Genomic DNA, 23376 nt, shown 5'->3' on the forward strand with positions numbered 1-23376 from the left:
ATATATGTATGTATGCTGGACCATCAATGTATAAATATTTGTTGTATTGCATATTATATTTGGTGTATGTGTATTTCATATTCATGTTTTTTTTCTGTACTGATAGGAGACTACTTTGCCTCAAAAAAAAATTCTTTACAGAGAAAGAAAGAGAGATGCATGATGGGTATTTAAGATGCCGTTTTCTGTATGTTTTTTTTTTCATTCATCTGAAGAAGGACCTGCTAGTCCGAAACCTCATGACAAGTCTACATGGGAGCTTCTGCAGGTGTGCGGATTTTTTCCACAACTTTTCATTCTTATACCTTCCATGATCCAACACCCTGCACCTAACTATTTTTGGATATGTGTGTCTTTCCAAACTTTTTTTTATTGTTGCAAGCAAGGTCATGTTTCCAGACCTCAGCAGCCTGAAAAATAACGATGACCCGGCCACATTAGCATTATATTAGCTAACTAAAAAGACAGAAACCATCTTTGAACAAAAATATTTGAAGTGCATTTTATTATTTTAGTTTGACCCAAGTCCCATCCACTACCATGAAGGAGGCGGAGCTCATGATTAATAATACTGCAGCTTGACACCAGGGGGAGCTCTACTTGCTTTGGCTTCATGTTTGAGGGGCTTCTCTCATCATTCATCTTCATACAGTCTATGGTTACTCAATTGACTATTCAACAAAATGGTGTCATTGATATGGGGGTGAATTTTCATAAGACTTGAATGTTTTAGTCCTTTCAGTGACAGAATGGTGCCGTTAAAGGTCAATTGGCATCCGTCTAGGCTTCACTGCCCACCTTAGCTCCACTTCTTTGTACATGTTTTCTTAGTTAGTCCATTTTTATATCCAGTCAATGGTTTCTCAACCTTTCAGGGCTAGTTTTTAAACAACTTGAAAAAAGAAGGAAGTCATAATAAACTGGAATTATCCTTTACAGCAACAAATTCCTGCTGCTACAGACTGACACAAATAAAAACCGAATGTGTGCCCCCCTTTTGGCAGATGTCAGAAAGGCTGACGGGTGCAGGGTCAATTGGCCCGCTGCTGGCTAGCTGCCTTTTACAGCAGATTGGTGAAGTTGTCACGCTGGTGTTTGGCTGTGGGCATGCTAGCTGTGTTTTTCTTTTCAGCACTGTGTTTTGTGCGGTTGCTTTTGGGCAGGCCAGTGCAGCCTGTGTGCGCAGCAGCTCAAAGTGAGGGAGATGAATAATGAATGAAAGCCGAGGAGGAGGCTTTAAGGCGTTAAAGTGGAACACTTGGTGGAGTGCTTTAAGAGGTAGCACACAAGGGAAAGTCTTTGCTCAGCAATACTCGCCGGTAGATTGTTAGCTTAGCTCTCCTTCGCCATTCTACAAGCAATTTAACACGGCTAATGGCATCAAAAAATCTCCCTGAAATACAGATGCACAGTATGGACAGATGCTTTTATCATATAGTCATATTAAGCATCCATTTGAGAGCTCTAAGGCTCAAGTGTACTTACTGTATTATGGAACTTTCCCCTTACTCAGCATGATCTGACGAGGGAGTTGAATCCACCGTGCAGTGCAAAAATGTGCATTAGAACGTGTGTGTTTGCCGTATCTGGCAGCAGCCTCACCTCTCTGAGCATGGGGTCGGTGATGGAGCTGAGATTGACCGCGCCCTCGTAGGTGAGATAATAGAAAACATTGAGGGCTCTGGCGGCTTCGGGCCCCTGCTGCTTGTAGCCGAAGATCAGATCGATCCACTGGTGAAGCTGGCAGGACACAAACTCGCTCTCTAGAGCCTGTAAATCCAAGCAAAGAAAAGAGGATCGTGAGTATCGTAAATGTCAACAGATGCACGTCATTTACTCACCATCCCACTCATCCCACTACCGAGCAGCAGTTCTCGCTAAAGCCCGTTATAGGTGAAAACAATATTATTCTAATTGTTCCTGAGACAGAATCTGACAATGATTCCTATAATGAGCGAAAAGCACAACAGATCCACATCAGATCATAAGGGGGCATCAAAACATTAGAGAACTCTTGTAGTTCATCAGGGAACCGTTTCAGCTTCTGTCTTTGTTCTTTCCTCCGCTGGTTGTGTGCGGGTGAGAGCGCCGTGTTGCTCATCTGCAGATGGATCTGCGTCGCAATAACGCTGACACGCGAGCCGTTTTCTCTCCTCATTAGCCGGCCAAGGAGGGAAAAAACATTTATGGTTTCCTCATAAAAACAGGCGATTGTGTTAATTTGTGTAAAGCTGTCGGCTCACAAAAGCCCTCTAAACACGACCAAATTAGAATGAGGCAGCCCTTGATTGTCATTGCTGCCTTGTGTCACATTAATTTGTGACAAAACATTAGCCTGTGCTACACTTAAATGGCAATTTATATCATTTAAATTTTTACTGCAGAGACCGGCGCATCCCTCAACTAAATGTGACTTTGTGACAGCTCATTCTGCATCTAATTCCTCCCCACTGTCTTAATTACAACTTTCAATCAGGAAGGAAAACCCGCGTCTAAAAGGGGAGAGTGCGCGCGGGCCGAGGCGTGATGATGTTTTCGCGGCAGAGCGCCGACTGAATTGTTGATGCTGTAACATAACCCATGATTTAAACTGATGAAGAGCTTAACAATAAAAAAAATACAGTGATACAGTGAAAGAATTAGAGACAGGAGAGAAAGACGGGTTTTTAAGTCAATGTACAACAAGCACTGGTTGAGAATCTAATGTCAATATATTTTGTTGGAGCCTTGAATTGTTCCTCGTTTTGAATGTATGCTATTTGAGATAAATTTTATTTATTTATTTATTTATTTACAAATACAAAAGAAAAAAAAAACTGAAAAGGTATAGGCTGAAGCCTCAGTTTATTGGGCCTATGCTTCTTACTATAATACAGTTTTGTCAACTACCTTTTTCATAAGGAATAAAAATTGACAAAAACACAACCAGAAACACGTGCTCACAATATTAAAGGTTCCAAGGCAGTTCATTGTTCATTTTATTTTATATTGACTAGTAATAATATTTTTAAATCTGATTAAGTATATTGCATAATTTAATTTTCTTTTCTATGTTGTTCCATAAATTTACAGCTTTTTGTTAAACATCTTTGTCTTGCATTGGTATTTACACATAATTTGCACAGTTTTAGAGTCAACCTGATCATTGCATTTAAGGACCTGTGAACTCATGAGCAGTGGGTTTGTATGTGCATGATGATCTGCTCTGTTAATTTTTCTTATTGCACTCTCTTGTAATATAGAAAATGAATTTGTGATTGTTTTGTACATGTGTCCCCAGATCTCCACACAGTAAGTGATGTATGGGTCTACGAAAGAGCGGTTACAATAGATGCAATGAATTTATCCTGAGAATGGGTTTAGATGCTCCCAAAATAACATTCGCAAACTGGGTCCGTCTCCTGTGGAGTGTTGAATATGTTAGAAATAACATATAATAATAATAACAGAAATAATGAATTAATTCATGATGGAAGCCAGTTTTCAACTGTTAGAACCTTGTCATATCACATGTGGTTTATCCAAAGTGGGTCAAACAATCAAAGTATTTATTACCAGAGATAAACTATTTTTATTCAGTGTTATATTTTCCAAATCTATAGCTTAATATTAAGCTACACCACCACTCTCAGTCCGAGTGAAAATTTCTGTTCCCACTGAATTAGCCTCATTAAGCCATTTTGTTTACATTGGGATATTATTCTTATTACCAGCTGTATCAGTGACATCTGACTGCGATTACAATTTAAACGTTGTTTATCCAAATAAGTTTATTATTCACTTTTTCTTTATAGGTATAATAACGCTGCACTTATTAAAATATCACCAACAACATCCAGCCCTACCAGTGAAAGCTCAGCCTGGTTCACAGCCTGTCATGGGCGTTCAACTAAGTGGCCGGGCTACGGTTATTACACACATTGGTATTTTGGATAATGCTCCACTTAGATGCGATAACTGTTCAGAGAGCTACAAAGAAGAGGCAGCAAAACGAGCAGACGGAGACAGATCCATCCGATCCTCATCTTTTAGTGTGATTCACTTCACAATATGTTCTGTTAAAGGGCTGAACCGTGGTGGCTACGACAAAACAAATTTAATCATTAGCATTAAGAGAAAGGAGAACACGCCTCAGAGTGTTCAGGGGCTTGTGCCACAGGGCAATCCTTTTTGTTAATGCTGCATTATTAACATTAAGCCAGGGAAACCCTCGTTATTCAGGCCTTTACCAGCAGACTGGGGTTCAGTGGTGTGTGCATGTGAGTGAAAGACAGGGATCAGTTCATTATGCACTAGGACTGACCTTTGGCGGGCCCTGCTCCCCTGCTTCTAAAACTAAAGCTGGGCCTGATGGGCATTTAATGTGCACGGCAATCAACTGTCAATCAGCACAGGGAAACAAAGAGCAGCCACGTTATTGCAGCTCCCTCTCCAGAGGCCCGCCTTTATGGAAATCACTCGCATGTACAATTCGCAGAGAGCGAGGCACAGAATAAGAGAGGGTCTGTGTGTGCTGTGTTGACACTGGAAGTGCATATCTGATGTTGCATTTGTTTAGTCTGACAACATCTATCTGACAAAAGGCTCTGCAGCTCTCTTTGACTGAAGTCTCGGAATTTAACCTCAGTGGACAAGATCCTGGCGATTCAAAGAATATCTGCCTCTGCCTGTGGGGATACAGAAAAAGGCCTTGATTGTAGTACTTCAAAGCTGCCCTTCACTTGGAACCCTGAATCACAGCGTTGCTTTATTACTTACAACAGAGAGATTGGGGTGAAAGAAGAACAAGAGCTTTATACTGACCATTTATTTACACATTAACTCCTTTAAGAGCATGGTAGCATTCTGTGTTTTTCCTATTGTCAAACAGAAAGCTGGTAAGAAAATACACCTAATTCTCTCTGTGTGCCTTTGTGTTTTCAAATGTCTGCTTCAATGCAGCATTCAGTTAGGTTCATTTAGTTAATTGTGGTTGGATTTTAAGTTAAATAGACAATACAGCAGGTTATGCAGTTTAGGGTGCGGGTACATTACTGATTGAAGTCACTTCTGTAGGGACTAGTGTGCACACTGCCCCCAGATTAGGGCTGCACAACGGATCGAATTTTAATCATGATCATGATTTTGGCCGCCACGATTAAATGAATGTGATTGTCTGTGATATTTACATTTAAAAGGCGGCTCTGCTACTTATCTAATCAAGCAGTTTCTCAAAAAGAAGTCAGCCAACCACCAGGGGGCGAACGCATGTTCAGGGTTCATTAAGCTGCCTAAATAACAAGCGATTGCACCTTAGAGTAGGAGTGGGCCACACTGGGAATTTTGATATCGATCCGATAACAAGTAAATATAGAGCTAGCATTGACAATACTGATACCAATACCGATACTTTTTTCTAAAAATGATCATTGAATAACTTTATAAGTTTGCCTTTAGTTTGTTGATTAGGATAAAACACAGTACATAGATTTTAGACAAATAAAAATTAAACAATTCCTTATTTCTTTTACCACACATAATTGTTTTAGGGAAAAAAACTCATTAGTCCAAAACAAGAAATAAGAAAAAAAGTAAAAGGAACAATGTAACAAAATATAAATATAATAATGTGAACTAAAGCAACAATGTAAATAAATATAGAAAATGCTGAAATGTTTTCATTCATTAATTTTCCATCCAAGTACCGACACATTTCAATATGGGCATCAGTTCCAGCTGTGAGATGCTGCTGGACGCAAGTATCAATCTGATACCGATACTAGCCATGGAATCGATACTACTGATATTTAGATCGATACGCGTAGCCCTATTCCCAGGTGTACTGACAAGAGAACGACATCATGAACTTGTTTTGGATTTAGTTTGAGGGACGTGTATGATCAAAACAATCATGATTATCATTTTGGCCATAATCGTGCAGCCGTACCTCAGATTTAGATTCATCCCTCCCCAGCTCCTCCTCCCTCTCTGTCAAATATGGAGAATTCTGCCCCAATAAAACCAAGATTGTAGTTCATTCATTTTTTTACGCCGTCTCTGTACAATCATTATATTGAACATCACAACTAATCACTGAGGCACACTATTGCACTGTACACACATTCTTCATCATCACTGACGCTGGAAGTGTGATGAACTTGTCATGCAAATGTGTATTCGCTGCTACTGTAAATATTTGTAACACAACAAATGGTCGGCTGAGAGTAGTGCCATTTCACATTGAGTATCACTCTTTTTAGAAAAACAAAACTTCAGATTTATCTCTTCAGCCACGCACCATATATACCTGTATAATGATGTCATCCAAATAAAACACACAATAAAACGTCCCGCTCGCATCGACTCACAACGAGAGGACTGCCCACCAGGAAAATTCCTTGATGGATAATTAATATAAGTGCAGTACAGAAATTAGGCGTGTTCCGATAACCCATCAACAACGTGTCAGGTGAGCAGGTGCGGAAGCGTTTCCTCGTGCGGTGCCACGCTGCAGGAAACAGTCAAGCAGAAGGTTGGGGCAGATAGCAGATTCCTGAGGTGGGATCTGGTGCCACTTCAGGAGAACCAGGCAGGATTATTGATGGGCCAATTAGCAGGCAGTGTGTGTGTCATCTCCACCCACAGGGGACTCTCTGATAATTAATGAATAATTTAGCATGCCTTTATGTAAATGCTGACAGGGGGTAGAAGTCGGTGGAATCCCATATTTCTATTGTTGCAGTTTTGACAAAGTGCACCTCTGAAGCGTAGGGGGTCCCCTTTGTTGTGGGCTGTGATTTGTCTCCAGTGGCAACAATAATTTGGAATATTCTCCTATGCAGAAGAGAGATTCATTTACTTTCATCATTTCCCCCATCAAAGCCTCCACGTACTCTGATGCATACAATCACTAAACGCTCCCTTTTGAACTGCGTGCTTATTTTGTTTGCGTGCCAGTTTCGCTGAAAATGTATCATAATGAACGAACCTCATCTGTGTGCGAGGCTCAGGTTACTTTAATTCTTTCCTTTGCGAAACATCTGTAGCCTGAGTGCAGACTTTAAGCCAATAAAGGAAACCCGAAAGACTCAAAGAGAATGACAGTTTGACTATGTGTCTGTCAATATGTTAGTCTTTTGAGGGAGCTACACTCCAGAGCGAGGACTTAAAGACATACTATCCTAATCTGAGACATCAGACAAGAGACACCAAGTGATTGCAATTAACCAGCTGGTGGACATTAAAATGAGATTACTTTGAGTCCCGAGAAAGAAAAAAAAAAGGAGAAAAAACAAGAATGTCTGATCTTGAATCAGGCTCTTCTTGTAGTACCTTTTCGCCTCGTAAGTGGGTGATTTATTTTTATTATTATACTTTTTTCTTTGGACTTCTTGCGGTGGTTATCATTATACGCTTAAAAGTGGAGGTGTCTGTCCAGGCTTCGGGTCTGCACTGGGCCCATCAGTGAAGTTTCTGTACCTCTCTGTGGTTTGCGGTTAGCTTTATGGTCTGGATTGAGCAGGATTTCACTTCAGTCTTAACGAGGTGACAGTGAACGCTTTCCTCCTTCTCCCTCACTGGTCCTAAAAAAAAAAACCTTTTAAGGACTTATGGAGAGCTGTCTGTAAGGATGTTAAAACGTCACCCAACAAATCAATACACTCATTTGCATGCCAGCAGTGTGCGAGCGTACATGTATGTGTGTCGCTGATGGTGTGGGTGTGTAATTGAATGCACATGTTGTATGCGGAGTGCTGTCAGCGGTAGACTGTTTTCTTTGTATTGATTATGGATGAGTAGAGGAAACACTTGTCAGGTATGCTTATACTACAATTTAGCTCAGGAACAAGCTGATCAAAACATCCTTAAAACCACATTCAGTATGTGGCTATGGTTACACGTCCACTGGTTTTCTGCTAATAACTTAAATAATGGACCGATCCGTGTAAAAGCCTCATGAAATACGGTGGCAGCAAAGCAATGAGGTGATAAACAAAGACCGAACTACACCATTGAAAATGCTGTGGCCCATCTTGGTCAGCGTTTTCTACTTAACTAATTCAGTGTTTTCATTGAAGTTGGGGGGAAAAAAATAGTTATTCTCTTTTATTTCCAGTAGATTTGATGCTTCAACTGTGTGAATGCCAAAAACTTAATATTATTATCATTGTTTTACAGCAAGTTAACATTTAAATCTTACTGGATTATTTTATATACTTAGTGCACAAATCCCTTTCAATTAGGCTAAAGATATATTGTCTAAATTAAGATAATCTCTCATTTATCCCACTTTGTTTATCACAAGCATTTTCACATGTGACACTGACGACGGTTAACCACAGAATCGGTAGCTAGATCAGGTTTTGTTTGGTCATACTTGTTATTGCTTGTATCTCGATCCTTAAATGAAGCCAGTCTACTCTTCCGACCTTAATACAACTTATTTATCTCTCTTGTTTCAATTCTCTATTCTTCCTCCAAGTTCAACAGCCCCTTTTTATTTTCTACTTATTTTCACTGCTACTCGTTTCTTCCCCTCCTGATCTCTCCATCAGTCATCTGATCCTTTGGATCAACTCGTCTGGATTTGCTTTGGCCTGAGGTTGACAAGAACTCTGATTAAAGGGCTTATTAGCTCGCTGTAAATGAGAAGCCGATTGTCATCTTGAAGCAGGCAGGGGGAAGCCTGTAAACAGCCAGGAGAGAGAGGGGGTGGGGGTGGGGGGCAAAAATGGGACAAGAGGGGGAAGAAGAAGAAAAAAAAGCAACACATGACGTAAGGAATGAGATCCTTAGATCAGCCATGCAGTTAACGAACCGTTTCCTTAAGTCTCGTAGCCACACACACCAAGAGAAGCCCAGACGGCTTGTGTGTGTTGCTGCAGTACCACTGCCACCCCCCCCCCCCCCCCCCCCACACACACACACACACACTCACTTTCCTGCTTTGCTAATTAGACAGGTCACAACTGTGAGAGTTCTGGCTATGATTCAGTGGAACCTGAAACTCTAACCTCTCCCTCCCATCTTACTTATTATCATCTCGCCCACTTTAAAAGCAAGAATATCAAGTTGTGGGGTGAAGAGAAGCAGAGTGAGCAGTGATTCGGAGTGTATCTCCATGAAACAAACATGTCATGGTGGATTTGGCCCAATTTACAGCACGGACAATGAAGTAAACACTGCTGATTGAGAAATAAATGGGTTCAGCAGATGATGCCGACGCAGTGAAGACATGAGGGAATGATGCCGTGGGTGGTTCCTTTCTCTTTTTAGCTTCTAGTCAATGTATGACAATGTCATAATGTATGACGTCACAAAGACGATCACAATTATCTTTAGAAATGCAAACTGAACTCAAAGAATATTTAACACTCTTATGTATACAAATAAATAAATAAATAATAAACAGTTAAAAAGAGTTTTTTTTCCAGCTTCTAGCTGCACCAACTCTGCGAGTGGGGGAGGGGCAATGTATGGGCTGCACGGGTCTGCAGCAGCGCAGCACAGGACTGCCTGTGAATGCGTCTGTTTGTAAATCTTGCTGAGAAAAAATACATATACAGGTATTGGCAAACACTTACGCATATCGGTCAGTGGCGATACCAATAAAATACGCAAATATCGACTGGCTGATCTCTACTAACAAGCACCTGCAAAGAATATTCCACCTTCCCTCCAAAAGGCTAGAAAATGCACGGCCAGCGCCACAAGACTATGGGATCAAGTTAGCAAAAGCAACAGTCAGATTTGATTAAACACAGAAGCGCTGAGGATGGCTTCAGCGCTGGATGAAGAAATATTTGGATAGCTGCTGAGAGGAGCATCGTTGTCTCAGATGATTACAAAGCTGGCTGGAGGACCGTTTTAAGGTGCATAGGTCTCGCAACACAGAGTGGAAATGATTAGGATGAATGACTCAACTGATCAGCTCGAGTGTAGTTAGCCTTTAAGTAGAGGTTATTTGAGCGTGGAGTTATGTGGCGCTGCGGCTTGTTAGAGTGTGTGCTTGGAGGGAACAAAAAGAAGAAGAAAAGAAGATAACCAGTGGCTCCACAAAAGATAAATCTGCAACCATCCTGTTCAGCTCTGTGAATCTGGACTTTAGGCACACTGAGTTAAATGCTACCATCAGAAAGCTAAAGTGTTCCAGTTAAAAAACGTGACATGTTAGCATGCCAATACTAAAACTGTAAAACGGCATGACTCACGTTTAAGGCACATATATTTGAAATCTAAACTTTTGCCATTAGGCTCAAAACCACAAACATCTGCCACGTATTTGATGACAGGGAGGATTGGGGAATTCATCCATGACTATGAGAATCTACACAAAACATGCTAATAGTTGTCCAGACATGTATCTCTTATGTTGGTAATGATGTATCGTGCATTTCCGCTTGAAACTAAACTAAGAAACAATCTGTTAATTCCTTTTTATAACACATTAGCTTGAGATGAGGCAAGACAACACAGACGTCCAGGGGTATCGGAGGTAAAGAGAGACAACATGCTAGCCTGCGAAGAAACACCTCGGGAGACTCTGTCAGAAGTGTGGAGGAGTGCAGGAAAAGGGAGAAGGACAACATTAGTGAGCGAATATTTCAGCAGCAGTAGGTCATCCCATTTCTCAGGCTCTAAACGGCCTCCTCCATTACGTCATTGAAGAGGAGGATGAAGGAAAGGAGACGGAGAGGAGCAGGGAACAGGGGGAGGCAGAGAAGAAGGGGGGACAGCTCGTAAAACACTGAGCACACAGTAAACATGTCTGCCCTTATGCATGACAATACCCCTACAGTGAGCGCCGTCTGACATTAGCCAGATAACCTCCCCTCTGCCCCACGTGCTCGTTCCCATCCAACAACAAGGCTCTCAGCAGAGACACCGGGGGAATGGATTAGCGCTAGGCTAACATGGTAAACTGTGTTGGACGACTCTGAGAGGTTTCACTCACTCAGTCATTCACAAGTGCGCACGTATTTCTCAGCGGCCGGGTCCTTGCAGTGGTTTACCTCAGCTCACACGTGGGTTCTTGCGGGGCTACTGTGAGAATGAGACGCGGAGGCTGGTGGGAACGGCATTGCGTGCGTCCCAGCGGGTGTCTGATCAGAGAGTGCGGCGCAGATGAGAGGTGAATGTAAACAGCTATGATCTTTGACTTCGTGTAGCTGGTGGTCTGAGCTGGGGAGCTATCATGTCTGGCTACGCACCTCGTGGGAAAAAAAAAAACGCGGGGCACGTTTTTGTCGTCGGAATCCTGCTCTGATTTCACATTTTTAGATAATCATGGACCGATGGGCATAATTACACATAAAAGTATTTAAGAAGCGGTCGCGAGTCGTTAAAATTATACCATCAAAAGGCAAAAAAGACCACGTGCAACGCCTTATTACGCCGACTGCATTATATCGGGGTATGTTAATGGACGGTTCTGGCGCGGCGTGAAGGGCTGTCAGCATATAAAGCTGACAAAGTTCAGGGCGATGGTGTGAGTATATGAGGCTTGAGGGGGTAAAGGTGATTTGGCTCATATTAATTTGACATTTGTCTGTTAGCAGCCATGTAGATGACGTAACCACGGTAACAGCTGGAAGGTCAAATGTGTTGTGGAATCATTATTCGGCGCAGAAGAAATATTTGAATGACTGCTTAGAAATTTAAATGTAAAAGAATCAAAAACTAAGTTTCCATCATCATTTCCCTAAGCAACCACGTGTAAAAAAAAAAACACTTGATAGTAGTAATGTGTTGTGATAGTGATCCATTTCACAACTGTACTACACAGGATGTTAGCTTGTTAGCATTTATAACACTGGATGGTATAAACAAAGCCTAAATACATAACTAACACACTGCATTGTGTATTATAAGTGTGTGGGACAATGATTTAAATAATGTCAATAGAAAATAAGAAAATAATCACACGTTCGGTTCTCTAGCTTGTTCATTTTCAGACTCTTCCCCGTCGTTGGTCGCTCGGTCGTCGTCTAACGAACTCACACCAACTGCGTTTTAGACGCCACGCAACCACGGTGATTTGCGATTAGTTCAGTTCGCTGGTTTTCACAATCACTTTGTGATTATTGCACAAGCAATTGTCTCACCAAATTCAACAAAATTACGCGTTTCAGCATCTTCGGGCCTCTACGGGTCCACGGTAGGCACCCTCCTTAAGTAGCACGCAGACTTTTCTATAAACATAACTCCCTGTGGTGCAAATTGATTCGCTTTTGCAGAATCAACCTACTTCGCCGTCTAAAAGGAAAAACCGCCTTGGGTGCTTACAGTGAGAGTTTACAACGTGTTGTTGTGACCTGTGGTCAACCCCCTCTGTATCAACTTCTGACCCATCACTCAAATGGCTTTACCCATTGAACGAAAAAGTAAAAAAAAAAAAAAAAAAAAAAGCAGCTTTCTCTGAGAGCAGTTTAGCTCATGTCTCTGTCATTGCTTTGAGTGAGTTGATGCTTTATAAAGGGGAAAAGGCCTAAAGTAATGTGCTGCCCGTCTCTCCCATGTGTGTGGTTTGCCCGTCTGTCAGCAGCTCCACAAGAGCCCAGATGACTGAAAGAAACCAAACGTGAGAACTAAGGAGCAGCAAATCAGCGCTGCTGAGCTCAAATGGGTTAGATGGTGATTGCAATCTAGACGTTAAACAAATCTAGATTTATAAGAATAGACAATCATGCGGTACACTGTACAAACAACGATATAATAGGGGCCGTGATGGGTCCATTTGTAAATGCGAGCGTCTAAAATCCTACATTGTTTGGCTCGGCCTCATATTAAACAACTCTCAGGAGGAGACAGCTACTATAACAAATTGTGGTTTAGGCTGCTCCATGTCAGTAGCTCCAGTGAACCCTGGACACATGACAGCACAGGTAAACACTGACATGCAGACAAATAACGCACAAATTTACACAAGCGTACACACATGATCACCTGCTAACGCGCTAATGGTAACCAGACCTGAGGTTCGAGACGTGGTCATATATAGTGGAATGTCAGAGAGGCTGACAGTGCCCAGAGAAATGTAGTTATCTGGCGGAGGAGGGATCAAGTTCTTAACCTCTCCTGCGACCTCCTGGTAAAAACAACAAGCCGCCCCTGATCTCTGTGGCACGACGACTCGAGACCCCAGCGTCTCCGCGCGGGTTGTGTGTGCGTGGCGCGTGTGACGGGCCAGGAAAACGGGAGTGTGTCTTTACAAGAAAGCGTTTAAGTACACTGTAGGGCACTCCAGTGCAGTGGAAGTGCGCGCTTATCTTAAGGCGCTGGGGCGCTTCGTCTCCGGGGAGCCTGACTAAAATCCCGCTATTCCTCTGTACATCAAACATGCGGTTTTAAAGTGGAGCCTTCAGTGTTGAGCAAGCGTGCAAACTGTGCAGGGCCACACTTGCAGTTAATCTGTTGCCACGCAACGCACACTTCTTGCTAAACATAAGTGATGAACTATGACACTTCCAACTGCAGAAGAATATAAACCAGGCTACGGTTTGATGTAATGTTTATATCTTCTCCTAGATTTTTTTTAATTCTTTTTTTTTTTTTTATTACCAACCGTGCAACTCTCACTCACGAAAACAAAAACAAGTCGGCGTTTTGCACAGCAGCACAATCCTTTACTGAGAAAGGCTTTTAATGGCCTTTCCAGATTGGGGCCTAATTAGCTGTTAATCATCTAAGGCTCATAACCAGACTGGAGACAGCAGGCGTGTGTGTGTGTCTGTGTGTGTGTGTGCGCGCCTGTGTATGTGTTTGTGCCTGCAAGCCCGTGTGCATTTGCATGTGTTTGCGTGTTCTCTCCTGCTGTCTATCCTTGTGTTGCCACGTCATTAGCAGCAGACAAGCTAAAGAGAGCCAAACAGCCCATTAACTCCTTCACTCTTCCTCTCTCCACTCCAACATGCTCATCTCTCTCCCAACAGCACCACAGTTGCCAGCTGACACCCTCTAATGCCAGCTATCTGTCATGACCAGAGACCCGTCCACCCACACACATCCCTCCCTCTCTACCTCGTCCTCGGCCCCGGCTTTGTGTGATCTGTAGCGTTCCACGATGTGGCCTCGTGAAAGGGTAAGACCGAAAAGATAAACTGCAGTCTTCTGCTGGCAATGCAAAGTTAAACCATTGAATACGCCTCAAGTAAAAAAAAAAAAAAAAAAAATGTGTGATCATCAACTGAAACAAGGCCAGGGCTGAATTAGTCCAACGTGACTGCTGCATAACCGTGCCACTTCAAACTACCTGAGGTTTCACGGATTAATAAGTTGCACTACGTGCGATAATGAAGCTGGTATTCGCTGCACCCCCACGATGAAACCCTCTGTTCTTCTGAGCTTGTTAGTTTTCGGCGCACCTACACCTGCCTGCTGGGCTCGGCTGCACATTGGATCAATATATCAATTTGCACAAAGTAGAGAAAGAAAGCGCAGGTTGAAATTTTATCAAACCGAAAGCGGCGGCGGCGGCAAGTACCAGGTATCTAGTGTGTGCGTTTGTGTGTGTGTGTGTGTGTATATATACCAGTTGGAAAAGTCCAAATTGCCTCTGCAGTAATAAATTGGGCACAAAGGAAAGGAGCGGAGGAAATTGAGGGACCAGAAGTAGATGAGGACGGCGCACACTTAAGCCAGAAATGAAAAGCTGTTTTGTGCTTACAGGGGCACAAAGCACATTAAGGAATCCTATACAATGTAACAAGCAGGTTTCTGCACAAAGTTTAAGTGTGCACACTTATTTTGTCAAAAATATTTGCATAGTAGTATGCCATGTGTCCAGATACAGAGCTGTAATGAGAAATATAGTGTATAGGGAGAAAAATAAATGAAGAATACATCATAGCTGAAGCGTAAAACTCGGATGTTCGGAGAATTCGTAGTTGCATCTTCAGACTGCATTGCCATGACAGTTGATAAATGTTATGAAACTGAACATTACTTTATAAAGTGTGTAGTTTTTATGACATTCAAATGAAATTACACACTAATTCATCCCTGGCCTCTCACAATCACTATAAAATCACGGGAGATTTTTGAGATGATCGTGATTATTTTACCTAATTATGAGAGTAATTTCCATTTGACCTATATATTAAAAAAAATAGCATAAAAACAGCTGAGTTAAACTTAAAGACATGTAGAACCATTTTTCTCTTTTAATGACATTATCTTCTCATTTCCCATTTTCTGCTATGGTTTATCTGCACCTGAGCGGACAATCAGTGCCGCCAACTGTTTATGGTGCTGATTAACTTCTAATATAAAAGTCGCTCATACAATGAGTTTGACGCATTTAAACAACAGCTGCGAAAGTCAGACTAAGTCTGCAAGTTTCTTTCCCATATTCAGTTCTCTGCAAAACAGCACGCCACCGCCACCACAACACGCTTCCCAGGATACATCTCCACTGCCTAGACCATGCTGACAACCAAAAGGGGAGAACTGTGTGATTAATGATAGCGGCCTGGTCATATCAGCAGGCTGGTTAACAGACCCCAACGTAAGACTACACAGGTCACGGAGCACACCCAGACTCATCAGCACCAATTACTACTGTGGGCACACATCACACAGGAAGCTTTCACCCCTTTTTGCATTATAACCAACAGCGTGGTTTAGTTTTTTTTAGTTGTTGTAATTGGTTCTTTTGTACCTTTATCCACACACATACATCTAAATATGTTTTATCTACAAGGGCATCCGGTCCTTTAGGTGACAGCGAAACTCTGTGTGAAGTTTTCCGTGGATACGATAAGCATTTCCAGCCAGACACAAGAGAAAACGGTAACCCTATCTGGAGGTTTGTGACCTTCTCGAGCAGAGGAAGGTAATATGAATTCCCCAAGGGATAAATAAAGTATCTATCTATCTATGATCCAAAGAGTTACTTTCCAAAACTCTGACAACTTTAAGCACAAACACACAGTATATTTATGCTTTGGGTGAAATCTAGCGGACAGGAAGGGTTGATCAGAAAGAGGACACTGCATTATTTCTCTGCACGTAGAAACGCTGCTGCAGTCACACACAGCAGAATGGGTAAAATGTGTGCGCACAGAGCAGAGAAACAGAGAGAGGAGGATAGGAATATCAGCCGAGGCAACGCCGGATCACCCCGGCGACCGAGCAACTTGAGAGTCGGGGCATGTCGGACGGGTGGGAGGCTCAGGTAACAGGAAGAACTGTGAGACGGTCAGGAAATAACACTGTCTCTTTGAATTAGCATTTCCAGCCGAGCTCGGAGAAAACTCTTTACTTCTGTTGGTCTGGATTATGAGACATACCCAGTATCAGAAAGCACCACTATACTATACAAAATACTGTGTAATATAATATGACTGTTATTTAAAGTGTAATGGATTCAGTGCACTTGTTTGTGCATTCATTTTTGTGACTTACCAGTCGATTGATGCGCACAAACTCCTCCGGGCTCTTGGCCCACAGCGGCAGATCCACATCAGAGACGACGGTGCCGTCCTCCATCACGCCCAGGTTGTAACTGTTGGCGTTGATGAACATCTCAGGCAGATAGTAGAACTCGGGAATCAGCTCCTGGACGGGCAGATCACAGCGACACGCTGGTTAATGACAGCGCAGTAAAACCAAAAAAACAGACGTCTTTCTTAACAATGTGACAACTGTTAGTCAGCAGACGACAAAGACAAATGTTGATGCTGAATATCGATGTTTGAAAAGGATTAATCAAAGATTAGGAATGTCATATTTGACCATGTCTAAGAATATGACTAAAAGAAAAGCAAAAATAAAAAAGAATTATGTTTCCCGAATTCAACAATTATTCACGGGGATTATGTCTCTGACCGCTCATCTTCTGCCTTAGATTACCCATGAGGTAAAAACGTCCGAATGTGCACTCGGCTGTGTTTTTTTTCCCCCCTTTGTTTGTAACCAAGCAGCAGTAAAAAGAGTTTATTTCTAATTTCCCCCTCTTCCGTTCGAGCACAGGACAGAGCCAGTCAAATCCTCTTCTGACACCGATGATTTTATTTGACTGTCGCAAACAACACAACCGATTTTCCAACTGCTGGAAAACGTGAAGGGAAACACACACATGTGAGAGGAGGTGTAACCCTATATGTTTGTGCCATTTGTCATACTTAGCAAAGCAGAACTAGCCACAGTGAGTATAAACACTGCAGATTGAGTTTGAGCTTAAAAGAAAGCCAGCAGGCTTTAATTTTAATGTTATTTCCATTTATTTAAGTCTCACAGAACACGAGACAATTGGGACTTGGGATGGTACAGTCCAAGAAAGTAAAGCAGAAAATCTCTATTGTGTTTTAAACTGTTGCCATTAAACTTAATAACCTCCCAGAGCAGTGATGTGTTGATTAACCTCCTGAGACCTTGTGTCCTCATATGGGGACATTAGGTTTTAGGTTTGTTGCAGCTTATTCTGCTTCATTTAGACCTGTTGTCCTCATAAGTGGACGCCTTTATCTGCAATTTAGTGGTAGAAAAGGGTCAATACACTAGTCAGTGTAAAAAACGATAACATTTTAGCGAAATCTTTATTTTATTTTTATGATTGCAACTTGTCTATTTATGCATTTTAACTTATCTATAAGTGTCAACTTATCGATATGACATGCAAATTTAACTAACTATCAGTAGCAATAAGCTACAGTGTCGCTAATTACCAAGTACCCGTTTGAGGACACTGGGATTAAACGTCCTACTCAAAGACAATACTTAGTTTTTATAATTCTTAACAAATAAAAGCTCGGGTCTCAGGATGTGAGGACACACAGTAATGCCTAAATATAAACTTCATACTCTGATGAATCAAACTTTATAGCTTCAGACCTCAGACTGAATGAGTCTTGATTTGTTTGGGGGGATTTGATCATTGCTGTATATGAGCAAAACTTTTGCGACGGCGCACGCTCACTGCTCCTCACATGAAAGACAGAAAGATACAAACATGTTGACAGCCTAACATCAGATAGAAAATGACCACCACCACCAACTGTGAGCTCACATGCTCTGACAGCCCGGCTACATGGGTGACAGCAAGGGGCCACGCAAATACTCACTGCCACAACTTGATAGAGATAAATAATAAATTAGCTTATCAAATTAGCCCGACGACACACCAGCCGCTCGTCCTCGGGGTGAAAACATCCAATCAAATGAGCAAGCAAACACGCAGGTTTAAAACAACACAGCACTTCCTCACTTCTGAAATCTCTTCACTCCACAAAACCTGACCCAAAAGCAAAGGTCAGTCTCTTAACGAGGCCTCCCGCTCGCCCAGGTTCACTGGCTGCGGCGCGCTGTAAATTTGAGCAGGACGCACGCATGCACGCACACAGACAAGCCGACAAAACCTCGAGGGCTTCGCACCCCAACACTCGAGCTCGCCTAGCATGGACCATTATGTGCAGTGGCCCCTTTTGCTCCAGCCTGGTCAGAGGCCAGCCCCTCTGATCCCCAATCCTGTCCTGTCATGGGTCACTGGAAGGGGCTTTGGCCCCTGGGCTCTCCTGCTACACTTCCACTGTTGCTACCTCTAACCCCTCTTCTCTTCTCTATCCCCCTCTGATGCCTTTGGGCTGAAGCTAGGGGTCAGGGGATTGGGAACGAGGGGTCACGCTAGCGTCACCCAGGCTAGAGACACATTGAATCTGGGTGTTGTAACCTATTATCACCCCTTCTTTACCAGCGGCGTATGAAAACACACAGGCTTTTCGCCCTCTGGCAGAAAAAAAGGTCGCCATCAATGGCCCCGGTGCTAAAGCTAAATGGTGTACTTAGCATACTAAATTGATACATCTCATCCCTAATTCCTCCAACGCTTGGAACATGAATGTGTGCATCCGAGTGGATAAAGTCGACGCACTCTCATTCAAAATACGCTTAAAAATTCGAACCGAACAAGGAAACAAGTGATGTGGTCCAGATTTCCCCCCTTTGTTTTGATCTGAATTTGAGCTCTCACAGTTTGATACACATTGACAGGTCTAGACTGAAAGAGCAAACGAGGGCTGTTGTTGAGCTTTTGCAATCAAGCATTGGCCAGCTACACAGTAACACAATCCATATGTTTTATCGGAGGGATGCGGGGGGGTAGCGGGGGTTAAAACGCAATCAAGCGTCAAAACCCCCAACACCACTGCTGTTCCCCATTCAATGACCCAGTACCGAGAGAGAGAGAGCAAGACTTCTCCCTGACTGAGAACGTCTTGACTGTAGTTGTAAATGTTTAAGGGCAGCAGTTAAAGTGTGCACTGGGGGTGCGCAGGTCCTCGGTATGAGAATGACCTGCGCTGCTACAGGGCAGATCCAACAGTTCAGGAGAGTTTGGGGGCCCAGTGGGCAGGGATTCAAGCCCATGTTATAGCTGGCTGAATCTGAGACAGACGGCTGGGACAGATGAGGATTACTCTAACGCTTTGATCAGAAGACCAGGAAGCTTTCATTGCGTAAGGACAATGATTGGTAGTGACTGGACATTACTCTTTTGAAACTTTTTCGTCTTTGTAATGATGCAGGCTAGAGATTTATTCGCCTACAGCGCACAGTCCTTTATCTCTTCCAACTTCTGACTTTTTTCTTTTCTTTTCTTTTCTTTTCTTGGGAATGTATTTTCAAATCTCTCGCGTGCACACACAAGTGTAAGACAGTACCTTAACATCAGATGTGTCTCTCTGGCAGTTCCTCCAGGCTCTGGACACCGAGGAGAAGGTGCGGTCAGCGTGGTCAAACTTCCCCCCTTGGAAGTTGAGGAAGAACGTAGTGAAGGGTTCCTGTGAATTAAAAAAAAAAAAAAGAAAAAAAAAGAGCCAATGAATCCGAACTGCAATTATTGGCAACACTCAATTGAGCTCGTTCTGCAATAAAAACAGGGGTCAAGAGAGGTCATTTGGGCGAGGCACTTTGTCAACATATGTGACCCAGAGTCTACTCTTTTTGCACACACTGTAGTAAATCTAAAAAAATGCAACAGCCAATATTCCCAGTGAGCTACTAAAGTCAATACACTTGTGCTGTTGATGCATTTCTAATCATACATAATCTTGTTAGGACAGATCAATAGTCGTCTCTCCGCGTTCCTCAAATGACACAATAGCCTGCGCCCCTGTTATAAACTAATACTGCAGGTAGTTAATTAAGTTCAGCATTATTTAAAATATCTTGCAGGCTGCCCACATTGTACTCATCACGCAGAAAACGCACGCACAAAATACACATTAACCGGATCGACTGATTAAACGTAATCTGTGATGTTAAGTTTGATCTTTAAGTGAGCGTTCCTGGTAAAGTGGCTTTAGAGTAAGCCGGCTAATGATGTGCACGGATCAATGAGGCAACTCTGCTGGGAGTCACTGAGACAGTGAGCTACTGGGACAATAACAGCAGAAAACTGCACACTGGAGAAACTTAGTAACCTCCCTCTCTCCCCTGAGTGCGGTATGGAAGATTGATGGCATCCATTCAACAGAGGTACCAAAAGAGAGCACGCTAGAGGAAAACGTACACTGCGCGTTCCCTGTACAAGAAAATCTAATCAAATCCAAGTAGCTGTTATCCCACTGCCAGCAAAAAAAAAAAAAAAAAGAAGAAGAAAGAAAAAAATATAGATATTTTTGCTGTTGTTTTATTATCATGTGACAGTATATTCAGTGCACTGGTTCATATCCCACAAGAGATGAGAGACATACGCATATAATTAGTTTGAATTTGCTATATTTGTTTTGAGAAAAATAAAATTATCCCTTATTAAGAACAGATTAGAAAATCCAAAGAAAGTAATGAACAGAGATTTAAAAAGCTATAAAAAATATGTGAATACTACTGAGCATACCTACACAAAAGGCAAAACCAATTTTTGGACGATGCATGTACATAAATATAATTCCTATATTTTAATACAGGAGTTTTCAACGTTTTTCAGACAAAGTACCCCAAACTGATGAAGAGGTTAAGTAGGAACCCCTACCTACTATATGTGTTCTATATTAAACTAGTGCTATTTATACATATACATTATTATTATTATCATTTTGCATTCAGTATTGAGCTATCCCTTATCCCTTTTCTAAAATATGTTGGATTCATGTTAATGTGTATTTAAAGAAATTTAAATTTGTGGGGAAAATTAAAAAATATATATAAAAAAAGTCTAATCAACCAAAGATTTTGTGACCCCCAGTTGAAGACCTACATTTTAATATATTGTGCAGGCTTATGTCTCTGCATCTGCTTTTGCATGTTTTAGTGTTCAACAAGGCAGCACATTTATTTATTTTTGTATGTCTTTCCTTAACAGACTAGTGCTCAAGTGTCCTGAATATTGTTTTATTAATATTTATTCCCATAATTAGTGCTTTGCATCTTTCTGTTTTATATTCAGTTTTTAGGACAATACTGTAAATAAATAAACCAACAAATGAAAACCTAATTAACCACTTGGATCACGGATACTATAAAGATGTATTATATAATAATGATTACATATTTATCTATCCATTTCTATATAATTATATTCGTGGAGTCTATGGTTTGGATGCATACTAGTATATTTGTGAACTTACGATGCGCAGCAGCCACATGAGGGTGAAGCTGGAGGTGGAGTAGTGGGTGCCATAGTGGAACTTGGGCACCTGGTCATCCTCCCAGGTCTCGTATCGGTCAGAAAAGAAAGCCGCTCTCTTGGGGTTCAGTGCGCCGATGGGCTGTAAAGTAAAATGATGCATTTTTAATGGTGTTAAAAAACATAAAAGCTCACCTCCTTTTTCCACTGCTCGACATGATAGCAGAGATAAACACAAAGACGTGATGAACACACGGGAGCAAAGGGAAAGCAAAGAAGCCGGGGCTGAATTTTTATTGTGAATACCTTTGGGGACCACTCTTTGCAGCAAGGCAAATGAAGCTAGTAACCATTGTGCGTTCTCAAATGAATATTAGATGATGTTTTTCCTTCAGACGGAGATCAATCCTTTCCCACAGAGTGGTTTTTAGAGGCAGTGAAACTGAGCCCCTGCAGCTGTAGTCTGTCAGAGAAAACTAATGTGCTTCAATGAAAGAGTGCCTACTAGGAATAGCAATAGCGAGGGCAGTGGGTTCCTTTAATTTCTACTTTTATTAATCTGCTACTAATACACTGTTCACCAGCCCTATTTGCAGTCTAGAAAAAAAAAAAATGGTTAAATTGCATTAATTTTCCATCGATCTCCAAAAAACAATAACCGTGTGCTGCCCGGCTATTATTTAAATACTCATTTATAGAAATCGCTTTCTGGCTGGTTCAATTTTTATTAGTCTTCTACCGGCCGTGCCTCAAACGCCCCCCACTCACACACACACACACTCCCTCAGACACACAGCAGATCAATGGTAATGGAATGATGGCCTTTTGAAGATGAGGGCCTAGTAGGCTGCGGATCAATTGGATCTCCTTCATATCATAGTGCGCTTGTCACAGCAAGACTCATCCAGGGGAGGTCTTTGATATTGATCTGTGCCATCGCTACTGTTTTGCGCGATGGGGCGTGTTTGTGTACATGTATTTGCGTAGAGGGAGTGATGTTTGCGTCACGCAGCCGTTTCATCCGTTTAACACGCGCGCACCTTTTGGTTCCTCTGTAAACAGAGCGCGCAATTTACACGGCCGCGTGCCACCACACTGTGCACAGCTCTGCGCTGACAGTGATGCACGGTGGGCTTCCTCAGGGCCGCTGGGGTGCGGGTGAGTACACACAGTGAATTATACATCACACCCATTGGCCTGATTTATAGCCCTAATAACGGTCGGCTCATTAAAAAAAGAAAAGGGAGAGGAGGCATATAAAATAAAATAATAAAAAAAAAAAGAAAGGCCGAAAGTGCCACAGTGACAGAGGGAGAGAGGGAGAATTGTGTGCGAGTGCACGCGGGGGCTGTTGGTTTGCTCGGGTCCCGACGTTGTTTACTGCTGTAAATTACTGTGGGGTGAGCTCTCTCTCGGCTTACAGTAGCTACGAGAGAGCGGCAGTCGTACATCAGAGCGGAGCGCCGGCAGAGCGCTGACGGAGCTCCTGCTGCCGCCCCTGCCATAGACCGGCTTAATATGCTGCGGCCAAGAACAGGGCTGTGACGAGGGCTCAGACGAATGAACCAATCGAGGAGTTTTAATTAGACTGAAGAGGCAAGTCTACAGAAAGAAACCGTGCCGTTGCTTGGAGGTGGAAAACATCAGAAAGTGAACGTTGGGTTAGTTCTAATCTGTTCTTAATCAAGAGGGGTGATGGAGCTTTTACAAACTGGAGCTCACACAAAATGTCAGCATACCCCTAAAATACTGTACGTAGAGGACTGTCATTAATGTGTCCACTTATACTTAATGATTTAAACCTATTTAAAATGTCAGATTAACCAAGTTCAAAT

The 23376-nt window shown here is 42.3% G+C and overlaps 1 protein-coding gene across 6 annotated transcripts in view; it reads right to left on the reverse strand.

Moving 5' to 3' along the window:
• Positions 1-23376, reverse strand: part of lrba (LPS responsive beige-like anchor protein) — a 185539-nt gene that overhangs the window by 25325 nt on the left and 136838 nt on the right. For all 6 annotated transcript variants that reach the window (XM_047577879.1, XM_047577880.1, XM_047577878.1 and 3 more), the window contains 4 exons: positions 21543-21683; positions 19635-19754; positions 16384-16536; positions 1603-1770 (listed from right to left, as the gene is read on the reverse strand). In XM_047577879.1, coding sequence (XP_047433835.1) covers positions 1603-1770; positions 16384-16536; positions 19635-19754; positions 21543-21683 — 582 coding nt within the window. The remainder of the gene's footprint in view (positions 1-1602; positions 1771-16383; positions 16537-19634; positions 19755-21542; positions 21684-23376) is intronic.

This window comes from Mugil cephalus, chromosome 2 (genome assembly GCF_022458985.1).
Source record: "Mugil cephalus isolate CIBA_MC_2020 chromosome 2, CIBA_Mcephalus_1.1, whole genome shotgun sequence".
NCBI lineage: Eukaryota > Metazoa > Chordata > Actinopteri > Mugiliformes > Mugilidae > Mugil > Mugil cephalus.